Here is a 19,742-nt window from a genome sequence, read left to right as displayed (position 1 = left end):
CAAAGCTGGATGCTGGCCTCGGTTTAGATACAGGAAGAAAGAAAAACAAATATGAATACCTGCTTGTAGTTCATATATAATAAATAACTTGTAGTTCAGGTCCTCAGCAGACTTAGAAACAAGCWTTCCTCACACACTGTATATGATAACTTGTATATATGTCTACTGTAGTGAGCTGCATGTTCAAAAGTGTATTTCTGTTCCACAGGAAGAGACACCTTGGATGAATGTGGCCTGCGGTACCTGCTGGCCATGCGCTTGCACACCTGCCTTCTGACATCCCTGCCTCCTCTGTACCGYGTCCAGCTGCTGCACCAAGGTAATCCCTGCAGGGGAGGATCACTGCACTGACAGCAGCTGCTTACCTTTGWTGTATAGTATCATATTTCTATCATCTGCATATTAATTTTCTATTTCATTAAGGCCATTATTTTGCAAAGGCTTGGTGTAGATTCCCTACATGCACTGTTAATAGCAAAAACAAGTACAGCTCTAGARTAGAAGATTCTGACCTCTCCAGTTGGAAAGTACTACTGAAAAGAAGTTACCATGTAAAAAGCAGAGAGAAAGGTTTCTGACCCAGAATGGGTCTGCTTCTGTGATAACAGAATATTTTTCCTTCAGTCTTTCAACATATAATTCATGTACATTTATAAATGGGGTACTGGAAAATGATGAAAGTACCAAGGAGACATCCCTAACAAGCAAAAAGATATTTCAGCTGTTTCTTTAACAGCTCTACTTCCTRCTGAGGGAACTGGTCTCTCTCAGATGTACCCAACTCTTGGGCTGGAGATCCCACTTTGCATCTCTGACATAYTCCGTTTGCTGATTAACAACTCTTAGTCTTCTGAATTGTGTTGGTTTATGTTACTGTTTAGGCCTGTCAACTTGCCATTTTGCATGGGCTTTCCACTCTGAGGCTGAGGAGGAGTTGATCAATATGATTCCTGCTATCCAGAAGGGAGACCCACAATGGTCTGAACTGAGAGCTATGGGTATTGGCTGGTGGGTCAGGAATATCAACACTCTCCGGAGGTGCATCGAGAAGGTACTTTTTACTGGTGACAGATTCTAGCTCCATTATGTTAGGTGTGCTTACTGTACTAAATTTCCAAGTCACCTAATGTAAAAATACATTTTTAAAAGTTAAAGTTTAATCAAAGAATCCAGGAGCAAAAAAATCATCCTAGTATTCTGAATCAAATACAATTACATCAGTGTCCTATGTAAAACCCAAACAGTGTTCATGCAAGAAATACTGTTATTAGCTTAAGTATTTTTAAATAATGGATTGCCAGAGGAATTTCACTCAGTGGTATGAGTTACTGTAACAATTTTAAAGAAAATATTTTTATTTGCACATTCCTAATGTCCCACTGTGCTTGAGAGGGTTTGCTCTCTCCAATAGTGGTGGTTTTCTGACTCTTAAAAGCATTTACAGTATAGAGGTCTGTTACATAGGAATAAAACATTCTCACAGGAATTGCTTTGCTGCTTTGTAGACCTACTACAGTCAYCTGGCTGTCCTCGGTGACAAAGAGCACAAGTTATTTAGCTAAAAGCAGCTTTTATATTTTCATTGATAATAGTAGGCTTTGTTCACTACAGGTTGCAAAAGCTTCGTTCCAGAGGAACAATGATGCCTTAGATGCTGCACTTTTTTACCTTGCTATGAAGAAAAAGGCAGTGGTGTGGGGTCTGTTTAGGTGAGTTCTGCTAACTTTAAGTTTGATTAAATCTTAATTGAACCAGGAATGCAAAGCAGAACTCATTCAAGAGTAGCRTTTGATTTCAAGTAATGTTGTTCAAGTGATAGTATGCTAAGGTTACACAATAAATAGCTCTATACATTGTATTTCTTCATACAGGTCCCAGCATGATGAAAAGATGACTGCCTTTTTCAGCCACAACTTCAATGAAGACCGATGGCGTAAAGCTGCTTTAAAAAATGCTTTTGCTTTGTTGGGAAAACAACGTTTTGAGCAGTCAGCTGCATTTTTCTTGCTAGCAGGTTCACTAAAAGATGCTATAGAGGTATCCACTTGTGAGAAATTAAGTTTCAGTTTCTAACTTAACCTATGTTACTGCATCCTTACAAGCTGTTGTCTGATGAAGGTGTCACAAATTGTGGCAGCACAAGTGGGATGGTATGTCCATGTAGGACCCCTTGTGCCCTGCAGACATACWGTTTACCTCCACACTACTGTGGAAAGGAACTTGGAAGCTGATTTGAAGGCCAGAAAATTGTTCAAATATACCATTCCTCAGTGGAAGCACTCTTGGGAATACCACCTTTGACCCTTCTGGCAAAGCTGGTAAAGTTGGAGGGTACAATTATTCTACTAGATAGAATCAAAATACATCTTTATCTTCTGCCATATTAATTTGTTAATATTATGTACTACTGTGCATATTAGAATTCCTAAAATAGAGAAAAGTACATCTYTTTCCAAACAGAAGAAAATGTTATTGGATATATATCACTTACCACATTTTTGACCCAAAGATTAATGTACACTTCAAAGAACAGATAGGATGGGAAAAAAAAATATCTGTTCTGTAAACATATATTGCTATTCACTTTATTTTATAGAATTCCCTTTCCCTCATAAAACAACCTTTTCCCCTTTGCTTGCCATAGGTGTGCCTTGAGAAAATGGAAGACATCCAGCTGGCTATGGTCATTGCTCGTTTGTATGAATCAGAGTTTGAAACCTCTGTCACGTACACCTCCATTCTCTATGAAAAGATTCTGGGTTGCCAGAAGGATGGAACAGGGTTCAGTTGTACTAAGTTGCATTCTGATCCATTTCTGAGGAGCATTGCRTACTGGATAATGAAAGATTACACACGAGCACTGGATACCTTATTGGAACAAACACCTAAAGATGATGATGAAAACCCAGGTAAGGAAAAAAATGTTAGTCTGATGGGACAAATYTATTAAGAAGAGTGGGAGAAATGCTTTAAAGCAACATAAATCTATTTCCAATGTTTTCCAAGAGCTGTCTCGAACCCTCTAACACCAAACTTAGTTCCTGCTGTCAGCTAAGCTCAGGAGAGCTGTCTTTGTTTGGCACTACCTTACAATACTTCTCTGGTACCAAATGCTGGTTTGTCTTTTTTCCAGTGGACTTAAATTCTGATTCTTGTTTCTACAAATTAACAGTACTGTAGCAGGATTTCTTATGCCWTCTCTTCTCATGCCTTCTCTTCTTGGGGAAATCTCTACCTGGGTGATGATCTCAGCTGCTTTTTAGCTTTGTTGAATGCAATGTAACTGCAAGGCAAATGAGAGAATTTGTATCTTTCTACTCATCCAGCTTATACCTTTATACTTTTTGTGGGGAATAAGTATTTCATTTTCTTTTGGTAACTAGACACAAAATTGTCTTTGTTTTTGTGCTTTGACAAATCTCTAATGCAGGAAATAACTGCAAAACAGAATAATAMCATCTAAAAGGCATTTTCAATAGATGTCATATCTGTTTGATTCCTCAGTTATYGTCAAATCCTGCAATCCTGTGGTGTTCAGTTTTTACAACTATCTTCGGACCCACCCTTTGCTCATCCGAAGATACTTCAGCTCACCAGAAGGAACTCTGGCCACATTAGGTCTAAAAACTGAGAAAAGCTTTGTTGATAAAATTAATCTTATTGAAAGAAAATTATTCTTCACTACTGCAAATGCTCATTTTAAAGTGGGCTGCCCTGTACTAGCTCTTGAAGTCCTTTCMAAAATTCCAAAAATAAGAAAAAAGTCTACTGTAGCTGGAGAAAAAGATTCATCTAGTCCTTCAATCCAGACKGATGGTTCAGATTCCAAAGCCCTGCAGAATGGTGCTGGAAGCGGTGATATCGACTGGTCAAAGCCCGTTTCAACTTCCTTTGCTTTGGAGAGTACTGCTGAATCTTCAGCACAATTTGACTGGAGTCAACCAGCAGTAAAATTTGATGATGAGCCCCTTACTCTTGAYTGGGGTGAGGACAAAAATGGGTCAGATGAAGAAGACAAGGATGTTGGGATAATGATGAAAAAGTCTGATTCTAAGAGTGAAGATGAGAAGACCTCAGACACCAGCATGGCACAAACACCACGTGGAGAGGTTTCTGAGGCAGGAGACACTGAGGTTGATGTTATTGCTGAGCAACTGAAGTTCAGAGCTTGTTTGAAAATCCTTATGACTGAACTGAGGACTTTGGCTACAGGTTATGAAGTGGATGGAGGAAAGCTCAGGTTTCAGCTGTACAACTGGCTGGAAAAAGAGATTGCTGCTATGCATGAAATATGCAACCACGAGGCAGGGGACAAAGACTACTGGAAAACATATACCAAAGTAAATGGGGATCTGCTGGACCCCGAGGATATTGTGGAYAAGCCGGACATTGGCTCCTATGAACGGCACCAGATTGAAAGACGGAGGTTACAGGCAAAGCGAGAGCATGCGGAAAGACGRAAGTGGTGGCTGCAGAAGAACCAAGCTCTTCTCAGAGTTTTTCTAAGTTACTGCAGTCTCCATGGGGCACAAGGTGGAGGTTTAGCATCGGTAAGAATGGAGCTGAAGTTTCTGCTGCAGGAGTCACAGCAGGTAAAGCAAATTAAACTCATTTCTCTTGATGAATGTGAGGAGTTCCAGGCTGTCRGTTATGTCAAATGCATATGTTTGTRCYTGGATAGTGCTGCTGATGTTCTGCAACTCTAATGGCCAAGATCACTTTAATGTTATTGGAGAAAGCACTTGGTATTTGCTGCTTTTCCACATACAGATTATTTGGTTCTTAAGAATGTGCTATATGACCCTGAGGATCAGGCTACTCATGAATATGGAATATAAATGTTGTGTTTATATTAGAGCTGCAGTACTATATTTGTATTACTATGACATAATTTTGRTCACAATATTGGAGGTACCTATATAATAAATTAAATTAACAGTTACTGAAATGAAACAAAATCTCATTCCCAGACCTCTGCAAATTGTGCAAGRGAATGATGAGGAATGGGGTCTTAGCTTCAAGGCTCAAGTAATATAAAGTAATTATAGTAACAAGTAATAATAAGTAATGTAAAGTCAGACAGGGTACTTCTCTCTTTTACTCTCTTATGGCATTTTCTACATTTCCTACAAAAAGAGATTTCACAGCAGATGTTAATTACTACACTGAGCTATACAGCAGACAATCTGATACTGGGCAAGTCTTTTAACATGCTCTAGTCCCAGACTCCTAATTGAAATAGGAGCAACAGACAGCTCTTTGGTGGTACTTGGYTTAGAATGTTATGGTTAAGCATTTTAATAAGTTGTTTGTTTCCGGTTGAGAAACCCAGATGTGTACAAATTTGGCTTTGTTACTAAACTAGTTGATATTATATCAACTTGTGCTACTGCACGTACAATTTTAGTTAGTGTTTCTTAATAGACAATCTCAATGCTTCCTAAGGAACTACATGAAAATATTCTTTCTCCATGAAATCAGAACATGTTCCAGCAARCTTGGCTGTCGGGTCTGAAACTTATTATAGTCAATAAGAACTGCTTTTGACAGTAAAATCTTGTCTTTACTGAGTAGACAGCAGTAGAAGAGGATACATAACCTGGGAAATATATTTGAGATGAAAAATTATCTTTATTTTTAAACTTTTTTTCTCAAAGCAGTAATTTCAAATACAATCTTTTCTTTTAAACAGGAAACTACTGTAAAGCAACTTCAGTCTCCTCTTCCATTACCCACAACACTACCATTGCTTTCTGCAAGCATAGCATCCACAAAAACTGTGATAGCTAACCCTGTGCTGTACTTAAACAACCACATCCATGATATACTTTACACTATYGTGCAGATGAAATCGCCACCGCATCCTAATATTGAAGATGTCAAGGTAATTCATAGCTTTAATCTAAGACCTAATGTTTGATGAAATGGCAAGATAGTAGGAAAAGATAGGAATGAGCTCAGGGTGATTTTAAGTAAGTTTGCTTTTTTAACAGTTTGACAGTACCATTTTCTTCACACTGTAGATTTAATTGAACTTTCCAAGAAATGCATTTTCTCTTTGTGACAACTGGACTGTTTTTGTTGCATTGTGAGGCAGAATCAGAGTTACTTTGTTACTGCTGGAGACTCATAGAATTTATAAGCACATAACTGAGGTAAAAAAAGAGGTTTAGATAAAACTATTATGACTACACAAGCTTTTTGTATTTTACGCATATTGAGCAGCTATTACTACATTGAACTGCAATGTTATATAGTATAGCTCCCAGGAACCATTCCATCAAATTCATTGCTATGACAGGGCATGCTTAATCACTRCTTCAGAATGCTCATTTACAATGGCTGTTCTGTATTAGAATCAAGTTAGTTATCTTGATGTAATATTAGAAGTTATTGACTGCCATCAAATTATCTTGAACAAACAGTTGTGGTTTTCTAAGCACTGTATTGTAAATTTAAAGTAATATTCAATCACTATTTCTTGCACTTGGTTTAAAACTAGGACAGTCATGCAGAACCATTTCCAATATTCTTTAGAAAGAAATTATGTTTAATCACCTTTTATATAAAACGTAGAGCTTATTCCTTCTCTTTATTTTAGGTGTACACACTTCATTCTTTAGCAGCTTCACTTTCTGCATCCATTTATCAAGCACTATGTGACAGCCACAGCTACAGGTAAAGAGGGGAGTTTTCATTTGCAGTATATTTGTGTATCCTAAATGGAAATTATTCCTGCATGTGACTTAAAAAKGGATTAAATGTTTGTGTGTGGGTAAAGATACACATTACACATTGCTAACTTTGATATGCCTTTGATATGAAAATGATCAATTTTACATAGATAAAATAACACCAATCATTTAGGGTTTTTCAGTAAACAGTAGGAAAATATGATGTCACTCTCATTTGGGAGACTCATATTCTCATCAGAAAAAAATTTATTTGTATGTAGCAGTCAAACAGAAGCAAATCAGTTTACTGGGATGGTTTATCAAGGACTGCTTTTGAGTGATCGACGCAGACTGAGGACAGAAAGCATTGAAGARCACGCAACTCCAAACTCATCTCCTGCTCAGTGGCCTGGTGAGACTAAAATTAGGTTACTTTTAGCTCTCCTGGACCAGCTCCATGTGCCAGAATTATTTCATTGTCCTGTATGATGGATGAAATAGTGGATAACCAATGATAGATAACTTAGTTCTTAAAAGAGTAACAGCCTTTTACTTTTTCACATATCAAAACAAATAAAAATAAACTTTCTMTATAAAAAGCATCTTGCTCGAAGAAGACACTGTGATCTTTAGGATAAACTTAATGATGATTTGTCATCCCAAAATGTTTTCCTCCACACTGCCTAACCCACTAGCAATGCTACTTCTTTTAATTGTCTCCCCAGTACTATCTTGCATGTGAATACTTGCATTCTGTACTTSGTGTAGTTATCAAAGCAGCTGATTCTGATGTAGGAGCATAAACTGTGGAAATGGTGTAGGACTTTCATAGGCACACTGAACTGCCCACAGTATTTCCAGAGAAGTGCAAAGCAAAAGTCACAGACCCAAGAAGGCTTTTTGTAGTTTCGGTCTTTAACATTTTGAGAAAATTAATATGTTAATAATATGTTTTGCCTGAATAAAAGCATCTTGGGTACTAGTGTTCACCATAAAATGTAGAGGTAAAACATGGGGGTTGTTGTCCATTTGTCCTCCTACCCATTTAATCCCAGAACTTTTCCTCTTGCAGGCGTGAGTTCGCTTATCAACCTCTTAAGTTCAGCTCAGGATGAAGACCAGCCCAAGTTAAACATCCTGCTGTGTGAAGCTGTGGTAGCTGTGTACCTGAGCCTCCTGATCCACGCCCTGGCCACCAATTCGTGTAACGAGCTGTTCCGGCTGGCGGCGCACCCGCTCAACGGCCGCATGTGGGCCGCTGTCTTTGGTGGGGGAGTGAAACTCCTTGTGAAACCCCGGAGACAGTCAGAGAATATCCCAGGTACACTCTTCTCTAAAGCTCACTCTGATGGTTTGCATTTTATGTTTCTTAGTAATCTAGTAGGAGAAGCTTCCTTGCTTTTAAAGAATCTACTGGCAAGAAAACTGTTTATTAGCTAAAGAGGCAGAAACAARTAATAGCCTTGCAGTTGTTCTTGGTAATGGCACCCAGCACATTTTGAATTTGCCATAAAAAACATATAGTTATTATATTGTAATATTAGGTGCTTACTTATAACATTTCTCGGGGCTTTCAGCCACTTAAAAAGACAGGTGATATAAATCAGTGTTAATACCTATGGGTTTTTCTATGTGAGATGAGTGTCGTTATTTAATGACTGCAATAAGTTGGAAACAGTATTTCTGAAATCAGTTTCTATTGCAAGGTAGGGTTTCACCTAGCACAAGACACAGAGCAGAAATACCAACTTCATCTGTCARAAAAAACAGCTCATGCATATGTAAGCTCCAACTAAACCCAGGATTTTCACAAAGACAGAAGAACAAATGTTAATATGCTACATGAGGAAAAGCAACAGTGGAAACTGAATTCAGGCTCTGACGAGAAATACAAACATTTGTTATAAACTTCAGCAATACCAAAAATCACATCACACAGACTTTTAAATCATTAATAGGCTTGAAAGTTATGTAAAGATTAGGCATTCCCTATCCAGAATATAAATCAAAACAGTAATAAGGCATTGCACCATTACCAGTATGCAAAACCTGTATTTTTCATTCATGCAATAACTTAAAACTCATTCAGGACAGTTATTTTCATAAGGTGACAATATKAATAACTTCTATAAGTCATGTTCATCTGAGATGTATTCTGTTTTCCTTTAACCTTCAAGCTGCTACAGCTTCTGATGTTTCAGAGGATGGTAACGAAGGTTTGTAAAGACTTGCAGTGTAGATGAGTGTTGGTAGTGGCTTTTTTTGACAAAAAGAATAGTTTTTAAAWACTTAGCTCCCTTGTAATAAAGTAACTGTAATCATCAATGTTGCCGGGCCAATAACACTTTGAAAAACAAATTCCACATTAACATTTTRATAATTGTTAAGGCATTTTAAATCATAACACTTTAAAGTAGAATCCAGCTGTCAAAAAGACTTTCTATTCAAATTTTTTTTCGCCACCCCATAAAAAGAACTCCTTTGCTTATATKTAAGTAACTGCTAATTGTGCAGTTTACTGTTTAGTGCTGTTTTACAAATTACTTTATTTCTTTATTGAGCTTCTTTATTTCTTTCTAGAGGAATTTTTTAGATAAAAGCCTTTTTAAAAGCTACATCTCCTAAGAACTTAATCCAGTATGTAAATGTAAAGTAAAATGTATTTTTCATAATATATCCAATGTCTAAATGCCACAGTTATTGAATTTATCGTAAGTGAACTTTTTTATGATTACACTTACTTTATTTAGSCTGGCTTTGATTCTAAATCAGTAGAAATTAGTACCAATAAGAGTGGTGTTAGTTGCTTCAGTTATAAAATACAGATATTTTAAAGATGTAATATTAATATCAGCTTTTTTAATGACCTGAATTTAGCACCTCCTCTTCCATCAGAAGAAATGGACAAGCACCGCCGTCGGTTCAATATGAGAATGCTGGTGCCAGGAAGGCCAGTGAAAGATAGCAATGTACCCCCACCTGTACCTGCAGAAAGACCCTCTTACAAAGAAAAGTTTATTCCTCCAGAACTCAGCATGTGGGACTATTTTATGGCAAAGGTAATTTCAAATGGAAAATTCAAATTACAGTTCATAAAAGCTTATTTCTTTCGCTAAGTTTTAAAGGACAAAAGTAAAGTGAAAATTTTGAGCACTCTTTGTAGTAGGATGCAGAATATCATCAACATAATAAAACATACAGATCCTACAAGTCTATGATTCACTTCCAAACATTTTTCCCCTTTCTAGTTACTTATATTGTAGGGAAACTGATTTATATCTTAAATTACTATAATTTAAACTCTGTGAGAGTCGTAAATGAAGAAACAGAATATTAAGAGTGGAGAATATTGCTTTCATGGCAGACTTTTCCTTTGCATTGCAGCCCTTTCTCCCTTTATCAGASAGTGGCGTTATATATGATTCTGATGAAAGCATTCACAGTGATGAGGAAGAGGACGACGCTTTCCTCTCTGATGTGCAGATCCAGGAACACACAGATGCCAATTCTTACAGGTCAGCAAAAATTGCCACTATTTTAGAATAATTATGTCATATCCTTACCTCTGTTTCCAATTTTTTTTAAAAAATACAGATCTTCTAGAGCATCCAGCATAAGTCAAACAATTTTAATTTTGTGGGTAGATTTATCTGTGGCAATGACATTACAGAAGTGACAAATTCTCATCACAGTAACAGTTCCCCATTTATTTTCCAAAAAAAGGGATTAGGAAGTCAAAGTTGTGTGGTTTGCAGTTTTTTGGGGAGGGGAAAACCGATGAGAAACACACATCTTCATTTTTAAGATTCAGCATAAGGTACCACAACGCCAGCTCTAGAATATTGGTTTACACTACTGATTCAGACTAAATAGAATCCTTCTACAGTGTTTTTCTAACCTCTCTATTTGCTTGAAGAAGAAAAATACTCTGTAGATGACTCAATGTTTTTTTCACACTACTAAATCTGTTCTTTTTATGCAGCTGGGCTCTTCTACATCTGACAATGGTAAAATTAGTTCTGCACAACATTAAGAATTTCTTTCCCATTGCTGGTCTGGAATTCACCGGTACGCAAAATCCTGCTTTACATTTCATTTTTCTGTATATGTGGCTTTCTGTCAGACTTTGCTTTTTAATCCTAACTTTAAAATTTAAATAATTAAATACCTTATTCATTACAGTTGCCAACATGTACATTTCCATTCAAGATTTTTTTGGGGTGTTTGTTATTATCAAGTTTTTATACACACTAATTTAAGTATGAGAATTTCTTTTCTGTAAGCCTTACTTCATTAATATTTCTGTTTAGATCTGCCTGTAACATCTCCATTGGGCATTGCTGTAATAAAAAATTTAGAACACTGGGAACAGATTCTTCAAGATAGAATGGACCAGTTTGAAGGCCCACCTCCAAACTACATCAATACTTATCCCAGTGACCTTACTGTCGGGGCAGGACCAGCTATTCTCCGCAATAAAGCAATGATTGAACCTGAAAACACACCATTCAAGTAAGTATTTTTTTCCTAGCAAAAACACATTATTTGATCACAGAATTCTGAAGAGTGTTTCCTCCTCATGTTAAACAGCCAAAAAAAGGTTGCTAGCTATTTGGTCTAGTAGCCACTGTTTTACAGAAACCACTTTCCCACATCCCTTTGTTCATTCTTATGCAGCACCCTTTACTTGCTTTGCTGCACCTTTCACAGTTGCAACAAGAAAGGAAAATAAGGGAAGAGCAGAGTTTGGAGGAATGAAGGGCAGAATGCTGGGAATACCCTACTGGAAGCTGTTTTACTATTCCATCAGTCGCAGTTGTCTCTCGCCCTGTCTCAGCAGTGAGTTATATAACACATGCAGATGTCTGGGGGAGGAGAGAGGCAGTTGTACTGAGGTCCTTTCCAGGCTAATCCTCCTGTGTTTAGACAGTGTCACGCCTGGAGGTATCTGTAAATGCAAATAGTGAACTGTGTTTTCAACTCAAAAATAGCTTGCTTTTCCCAATACATTAAAATACAGCTGAGTCAACAGTACAAAATGAGTCAGCAGTGCCTGGGCAGRCAGGAGGGCCAACCCTTCCTGGGGGCATCAGGCACAGCRTCASCAGCCATGCCAGGGAGGGGATTGTCCTGCTCTGCTCTGACCTGGGGTGGCATCACCTCCAGTGCTGGAGCAGATTGGGGCACTACAATCTAATAATGATATAAAACTATTAGAGAGCATCCAAAGAGGGCAGGGAAGATGGACAAGGGTCTGGAAGTGAAGCTGTGAGGAGCAGCTGAGGTCACTTGGTCTGTTCAGCCTGGAGGAGACTGAGGGGAGACCTCATWGCAGTCACAGCTTCCTCGTGAGGGGAAGAGGAAGAGCAGGYACTGATCTCTGCTCTGTGATGACAGTGACAGGATATGAGGGAAGGGCCTGAAATTGTGTCAGGAGAGGCTTAGGYTGGGTGTTAGAGAAAGGTTCTTCACYCAGAGGGTGGSTGGGYGCTGGAACAGGCTCCCCAGGGAAGTGGGCACAGCACCACTAACAAAGCTCATGAAGTGTTTGGTCAACACTCTCAGGGGCACARTGGAATTCCTKGGGTGTCCTGTGCAGGGCCTTGGGTTGGTCTTCAATGTTTCTTGTGGGTCCCTTCCAACTCAGGATATTCTGTGTTTCTCTCTTTCTTCTGTTTTATCCAGATCGAAGGATTACTCAGCTCTTCCAGCAAAAAGGCTCTGGCATTTCCTTGTGAAGCAAGAACTTCTTCAGGAGACTTTCATACGATACATATTCACAAAGAAAAGAAAGCAGAGTGAGGTAAACAAAGGATGGAGCTTGCTTTTTAAAAAGACAGCTCAATTATAACTGTTCCTCAGTCTCCTCAGTATTTAATTTTTCTTCCCATTTTTCAGTGATATTTCAGTTTTTCTCATTTAACAGTGTTTGGATTTTTTTCAAAATCAACATGACTGTCATGTTGTTGATTGGAATATCAACTGAATCAAATATTTTTAGACAAGACATATCTCACCTTATGTATTTGAATACTGTCCTAGTAAACAGAACTTTACAATAACAGTAATAAGCAAATAAATTTGCTTTTTTTTTTGGTGTGTCATACTGAAAAAGAAATTTAAATGTGCTATTCATTTGTGTATATGTATATATGCATGAGTAATATATACATATAAAAGTAATATTATATATTATTATATAATATGGGGCTTTACAAATTGTACTGGTTACAACTGCTATGTTCTAACTGAAAATTTAAGCCAACACATGAATATCATGGGAAATAAGTATATGCTTTAATACGTTTTAGAATTCCTGTAAGTATGGAGTTTGTGTGTGTATTACTCCTCCATTTATTTACTATATCATACATTTTGTGTTCATCTAGGAGGCATTACATTTTAAGTGAGTTTGTTTAGATTCCTGTCTTAGTTTCTGTGCCTTTTATAAAAAGTTAAAAGTACATTTGTCATCATTTACTGACAGAGTGGCCTTTAAAATCTAGTTTGGAATGTTTCATTCTTTTTTTATATTTGTTTGTGCATGTGTTTTGTGTTTGTGACTGTGTGATGTTATGTAGTCTGTAGAAGATCGTGTGGAGCAGGTCAAACAAAACTGCGTAGCAGAAGATCACAAAAACAAGGTAGTATCCCTTCTCCCAAACCTCTAGCACATTCTTAAAAGTTCTGTGGAACTGGCTTTTCTTTTCTAACGTGACTAACAGAAGCTGTGTGTTCGGTGTAGTCTGTGTGACAGGCTTTTAATCAGTGAACTAACTTCGGATGTCCTGATAATTGGGATGAGTGAACACCTTGTAAATAGTGTTGCACACACAACTTCGTGTTTCTGGCACTCAAATATCACTTTTGGCTTCTAGAACACCAAAGAGTATGAGAAGTCTAAAGTTTAGCTACTGAAACAATGCTAAGGCCACTGAACTTTTCTTGCATGAATTTTGTATAGATTTTTGCACTCTGTACTGCTACAAAATGGGTTTTCATGCTAATTGAAGTTTTTTATAAATGTTTTGTAGGTTGAAGCAGATCTTGGCTACCCTGGAGGAAAAGCAAAAATTATTCACAAAGAATCAGATATGATAATGGCATTTGCAGTTAACAAGGTAAGCCTTAAATACTACAAGAAGTGTAATAAAAGATCTTAATTATAGTTAGTATAAATTTTGTATTTGTGCTGCATAGGCAAACAGCAATGAAATTGTTTTGGCATCTACACATGATGTTCAAGAACTTGATATTTCAGCTCTACTGGCTGCTCAGTCATTTATATGGATTGGGGAAGAATATGACAGAGAGTCTAAAAGGTAGGATTGTTTCTTTGTGGTTATATTTATGAGAGTATTGATTTTCTGTGAGGCTGCATCTATAATACCCGTGTAAGCACAAATAGAACATACAAAAAACGTTAATTACTCCTCTTCATTAGGTTTCATGTTGCTTTGCAAGTGAGGGAAAGGGATAATTACTGTCTTTAGGCATGTCTGTCCTGCACAGTGAAGCAAAATCCCATGTGGTGCATGAGCTRATAAAGAAAGTGCTCCCTTGTTCAGTGCTGTGTAGGGCAGCTGTGGGAGCCAATGCYGGTGGCTCCTGTCCCCTCTCACTGTGCTGAGAGCCATGAATGCACCAGCAGCCTGCACTCCTCTGTGCCAGCTCCCTGCTCACACAGGTCAGGAAGAGCCCTACAGTATTCTTCTCAAGGGAGCTTATATTCTTCTATTGGGATCATCTCTTGAGATTAAACATGGATAGATTTAGAATACATGGAAAGTTTGTACTACATGAGTGCAGGAATTATCATAGTCCCATTATTGTCTCCTCCTCCTCTACCCACTGCCATTAGACTTGACAAATAAACAAAGATCATTAGGAGCAAAGAAGCATTTGCTTAAAGCAGAACTGTTCTTTTACAGTTCYGATGACGTTGACTTCCGTGGTTCTACCACAACACTGGCTCCCTCAACAGCCCCGTCATTTGGAGTGAGTCAGATACAGCCATCTCCATCCATGCCCTGGCTGGGCACTGGGCAAACCAGCACTGGAGCTGGGGTGGTGAGTGCTTCTGTGTGCAGCTCAGGGGAGCGGGGCTTCTTTGGGTATTAGGAGACCTAGTGTGCATCAGTCATCATTCTGTAAATCCAGGATTGACATAAAAGGCCAACAGTGGCCAAGACCTGGCCAAGAAGCAGGCCAAGCCAAGCATTTTCTCATATACTGTGGCACAGAATAACTGYCATATAGAGAATAATGGGACAATCTGGGTGGTTTACTTTTTTTAYGGAAACTTTGATGTAGGGCCATGCAAATAATGTTAGCTTAATAGATTTTTTTTTTTTAACTAAGGGACACTTACTATTTAATAGCATAAAAAGAATTGAATAGTGTGTGTTATGTCTTTTTCAAAATGATTTTAATTTTTCTTTGTTTCATTTAAAGCTGATTAAAAGAAATCTGAATAACGTCAAGAGAATGGCTTCACATCCAGTCCATCAGTATTGTAAGTGAATCACTAGTATGAAACTGATAATCTTCTACAAACTACTGGACTATTAATGATCATCTTTTAATCTTAGATCTCACAGGAGCACAAGATGGAAGTGTCCGAATGTTTGAATGGACGAGACCACAGCAGCTGGTGTGCTTCCGGCAGGCTGGCAATGCCAGGGTCACAAGGATGTATTTCAATGCCCAGGGAAACAAGGTAAGTACATGKGAGGTCTTTTGGGATTGGGCTTTTTTATTCATAAGGAAACTTTGGTTGTGCTGTGACATCTAAATAATTTTTAACTGGTGACATGCAGAGCTSTTTGGATGCCCTAGAGAGGTGATATTGTATCATGTGTTTTGGCTGCATGTGGGAGATTTGTGACAAACCCTGACCCTTATTCTCCTTTCTCATCTCTCAGCTTCACACTGCTACCCCATATCCTATTTGCTGCATTTTCATGCCATTTGTTCTCCTTCTTAAGATTCTGTGTTCCTATGTGATGACCTTTTCAAATTAAGCATTTTAAAAAACTACTGAGATTCCTTATTTTATAGACACACACACTCGTATCAATTATARAATCATTTAGCCTGGAAAAGACCCCCAAGATCATCGAGTCCAGCTGTYAATCAATATCAGGACAGGTCTTCAAGAAGTGCCTCACACTTGGCATTCAGGCCAAGATAAAGTTTTCACAGAATGCATTACTGAGAAGAACCTGGAAGATAATACAGATAATTCAGCCTATGAATTGAAGGCTATGAGTGTACTCCACTACATTGGAGAGGAGAAAGAGTACAAAATAGCCATGTGCCTTGGCCAGAAGGGACTCTGTGAGGGATATGAGATGCAGAAAAAAGAGTGGACGAAGAAAGAAACTGGGAAGAACTCTTCAGTATTTCGTGTTGCCCATTCTATTATTTTAGCAGGTCTTATCAGCATTTTTAATGACAAAATATTTAACTTCATTAGAGTTAAAAGCCATAAATAGTGAATTAAAGGAGTTTGGGCATAACCATACATAACTATAAAACAGCAAAGGTGGAATAGCTGGAAATATAAAGTATKTCTCAGAATATTTATTTCAGGGGGCATAAAACATCATTTAAACTTACTCTAAAAATTTTGATTATTCTGAAAAGTTTTGATTATGTTTWGAGGTATTGAAATCTTACCATTACATGGGAATCAATCTTAAGTCAAAAATTAAGATGTACTTGTTGCTGTGCTTCACATGAAGATCATGCAGGCAGGACTCATGAAACTCAACTAAAAAGAGAAAATATAAWTATTTCTAAAATTATTTTGTAAAATACTTACAGGATATGCTGCATAAAATATACAATATTAATTGTTATTATTTTGGTTAATAAATATAGYTAAGTCATTTTACCATTCATGAAAGAATAGTCTTTCCACAATTAAGCTTTTATGGCATGCTGTCACACCTCTTTCTTTTTAAAGCATTTTCAAGTAGACTTACAGAGTCATGATGCCTTTGCYAGCTTTGGCATCTAATATTAGAATTTGAAAGAGAAGCTTCCATGCTTTCTCCATTTCCAGAAAAGAATTGAGTACACAGGAGAGCATCAATCATTAAATATTCATTGAACAATCARCACTGAACTCACTTGGCTTCTAAACTAGTTTTTTTTACTTGGTGTTGATATTAAATTTGCAGGCACAGGTTTGGTGTTTCAGGTGGGTTTTTCCTGAAGTCAGCAGTAGTTTACTGTTATGAAGTATACATGCAGTAACCATAACAGTAACCATGTTAAGCTAATAAATGCAGTTTGTTTCTTGCAGTGTGGAGTTGCTGATGGTGAAGGTTTTCTAAGTATTTGGCAAGTAAACCAAACCACCTCAAATCCTAAGCCCTACCTGGTAAGTAAACAGAATTTTTWAAATTATTATTATTGTAGAGGAAAGCAAAGTTTTTGAAACTTGAGACAGTCCCAGAGCATGCAATTTTACTGAGAATATTTTGCATGGCATACTTTACCAAACAGCTGCAGAGTTTCAATGATACATCTTTGGAAAACTAATTGCACGATAACCATAAGCTACAGTGTAATTACAAATACTACTTCAACATTRCCCTTGTTTAAATTAAAAATCAGAGCCACAAGTAATGACTTTACAACCCCAAAACCTAGTAAAAATACAYTCATCAATACATTTTACTGTTTCTTAACAGTATATGAAGACCRTGTTTAATTTAAATTCAGTCTGTTGTCATACGTATACTGTGGATTTGTTCTTTGTCACTTAYTTTAGTATCTTTTTATTTTATACTGGATTTTAATCCATTGCTGTAGTCTCAGTTTCAAGCTGTCAGTTTCCAAGTTTTGTTTAAAAGACTCTTTCGTTTTGCTATCATTGGCATCAGACTGACAGTAGTTACTTTTGATGCAACCAACAATTGGTAAGCTTGCATCTTTTCTGTTTGTTTTGTTTTTAATAGAGTTGGCAGTGCCACAGTAAAACCACAAGTGACTTTGCATTTATAACCTCTTCAAGTCTAGTTGCTACATCGGGACAGTCCAATGATAACAGGTGTGTTTAAAGAAACAATGAAGAATTTCAGAATTACTTATTCACCTCCCTTAACTTGCTAAGCTCTTGAGCAGTAATGTGTGGCTGATATTTTAAGGCTCAGTGTTCTAAGTTTTGTTACAGCTTGAATSTGCCAGATGATTTCTTTGAATATCATTCYTTCARTCAGTTGTTTCCCAAGTTTAGTTTGTGTGAGGAGTTGTCAATAGTTAACCAGTTTTTTCAAGTTGTGTTCCAAATACAACTGGTTTGACGTGATGCTGTTGCTGGGGGTAGAAGTATGTTAGCAAAGCAGGATAATGCTTTTTCTCTGAAAAGAATAACTTCTGTAATTTCTTGACACAACCTATGATTRATACACATTTTAAAGGTAGAAGGTATAATTCCACTAAGAAGCATAAAAGAGCAAAGGAAAAAATTCAAATTTAGGTTTTTGCATATGCTCTCCAATGACTACAGAGTATCAAGGGCTCCTTGCTCAGTTCTACCTTCTAGACTGACATAAAATGTGGACACTTTTGGAGTCATGTCACCCCATGGATCACTTAGCAATGAGCCATAATGACTTYTGGTTTTTTCTCCCTCAGAAATGTGTGCCTCTGGGACACCTTGGTTTCATCTAGTAACAGTCTTATACATGGTAAGTACTGTGGTGAAAATTAAACCCCTGCTTCTTATTAAGGAAATACAACTTGTGTGTGCACTTGGGGCAAGGGGAAAACCTCACCCTGGGGAACAGGTCTGAGTTTGTGTTGCACACTAGTACATGCACTAGACTGGTTCTGTATATTCTCTAGCATGATGTTAATCTGCTTTGTACAGAGAACTATGAAGAAAGAACACCATAGAATGGTTGGGTTGGAAGAGACCTTAAAAATCATCTCTTGCCACCCCTCCTTGCCATGGGCAGGGACACCTTTCACTAGACCAGATTCTCCAGATCAGCTATCCTTTTTTTGAATCAGGAACTTAACTGAACTTCATATGGTGAATTTGRTATTTTCTCAAATTTTAAATTCAGGTATGACCCTGTATTCTAAAGTGAATTAGACTKCATATCATGCTTTCTTGTGCATTAAGTCTAGGTATATCTTATGAGAGCAAAAAGCTGTCAGCTGATAAGACATTACCCATATGAAGGAATGTATCTGTTAAGTTACAAAATATTGAGATAAATATTTATAGAAGAAATGCATTTTAAGATTGAGAGCTCCTTACAGTTTCAAATCTATTAAATTCTGATTTCCTTCTTCTTCAGCCTTCACTTGTCACGACCACGGTGCCACAGTACTTCAGTATGCACCCAAGCACCAACTGCTGATTTCTGGAGGTAGGAAGGGATACATCTGCATCTTCGACATCAGACAGAGGCAAATCCTTTTCACCTTCCAAGCACAYGAGTCAGCTGTTAAGGCCCTTGCACTGGATCCTTCTGAGGACTATTTTGTTACAGGCTCAGCTGAAGGCAACATGAAGGTAAGGGATGGAGGAGSTGGGCTCTGTAGGAGGGTGTTGAGCTGAGGTAGTGTATTGTCATATGTAAACAACCAGATAAATGTAGTAACGAAACAAAAACAAACCCTAAACCTACACCTGATGTACAGCCTGCTTGCTTTACATTTATAAAGTAAACTGAAATATACTGGTAGACTTCTAAAGCAAGTTGGTTTTGTCCTCCACTAAAGAAGATTAGTTCTTTTTAAGGTTGTGGGACTGAATTTAAGTGGATAAATCAAAGTACATAGCTCTGAAATCTTACCTTTGTTTTTCTGTCTCTTGAAAATGTTCTGGCTTTCCCTTTGGACATTTCTTTTTAACACAGGGGGCGCTCAGCAACTTCAGCATTGTGTAAAGTTTCTGTATCACCAAGTTCTATTTTTTTTTCTCCTGGTGCTGTAGCCCCAGACAGCTACTGAGATGTCAGGATAGCAAGAAACAAACACCAACATGGAAACAAACAAGCAAAACAAAACAAACATAACAAAAAAAAAAGAAGAAAAAAAAAA

At 37.5% G+C, this 19,742-nt stretch overlaps 1 protein-coding gene across 3 annotated transcripts in view; it reads left to right on the top strand.

The window, feature by feature from the left end:
* DMXL2 (Dmx like 2) overlaps positions 1-19,742 on the top strand; it is a 44,968-nt gene that overhangs the window by 22,899 nt on the left and 2,327 nt on the right. For 2 of the 3 annotated variants that reach the window (XM_057369876.1, XM_057369875.1), the window contains 25 exons: positions 209-319; positions 882-1,051; positions 1,612-1,709; positions 1,872-2,037; positions 2,645-2,909; positions 3,505-4,592; positions 5,693-5,884; positions 6,602-6,678; positions 6,956-7,086; positions 7,747-7,995; positions 9,552-9,733; positions 10,059-10,189; positions 10,657-10,742; positions 10,985-11,186; positions 12,360-12,477; positions 13,256-13,318; positions 13,709-13,795; positions 13,875-13,996; positions 14,606-14,744; positions 15,129-15,189; positions 15,266-15,393; positions 16,987-17,064; positions 17,645-17,736; positions 18,324-18,376; positions 18,995-19,212. In XM_057369876.1, coding sequence (XP_057225859.1) covers positions 209-319; positions 882-1,051; positions 1,612-1,709; positions 1,872-2,037; positions 2,645-2,909; positions 3,505-4,592; positions 5,693-5,884; positions 6,602-6,678; positions 6,956-7,086; positions 7,747-7,995; positions 9,552-9,733; positions 10,059-10,189; positions 10,657-10,742; positions 10,985-11,186; positions 12,360-12,477; positions 13,256-13,318; positions 13,709-13,795; positions 13,875-13,996; positions 14,606-14,744; positions 15,129-15,189; positions 15,266-15,393; positions 16,987-17,064; positions 17,645-17,736; positions 18,324-18,376; positions 18,995-19,212 — 4,307 coding nt within the window. The remainder of the gene's footprint in view (positions 1-208; positions 320-881; positions 1,052-1,611; positions 1,710-1,871; positions 2,038-2,644; positions 2,910-3,504; positions 4,593-5,692; positions 5,885-6,601; positions 6,679-6,955; positions 7,087-7,746; positions 7,996-9,551; positions 9,734-10,058; positions 10,190-10,656; positions 10,743-10,984; positions 11,187-12,359; positions 12,478-13,255; positions 13,319-13,708; positions 13,796-13,874; positions 13,997-14,605; positions 14,745-15,128; positions 15,190-15,265; positions 15,394-16,986; positions 17,065-17,644; positions 17,737-18,323; positions 18,377-18,994; positions 19,213-19,742) is intronic. The other variant, XM_057369877.1, reaches the window with a different exon arrangement.

The sequence above is a fragment of the Malurus melanocephalus genome, unplaced genomic scaffold (genome assembly GCF_030028575.1).
Source record: "Malurus melanocephalus ecotype Western Australia unplaced genomic scaffold, MMel_1.1 scaffold_116, whole genome shotgun sequence".
NCBI classification, from domain to species: domain Eukaryota; kingdom Metazoa; phylum Chordata; class Aves; order Passeriformes; family Maluridae; genus Malurus; species Malurus melanocephalus.
This window is presented reverse-complemented; position numbering and strand designations above follow the sequence as displayed.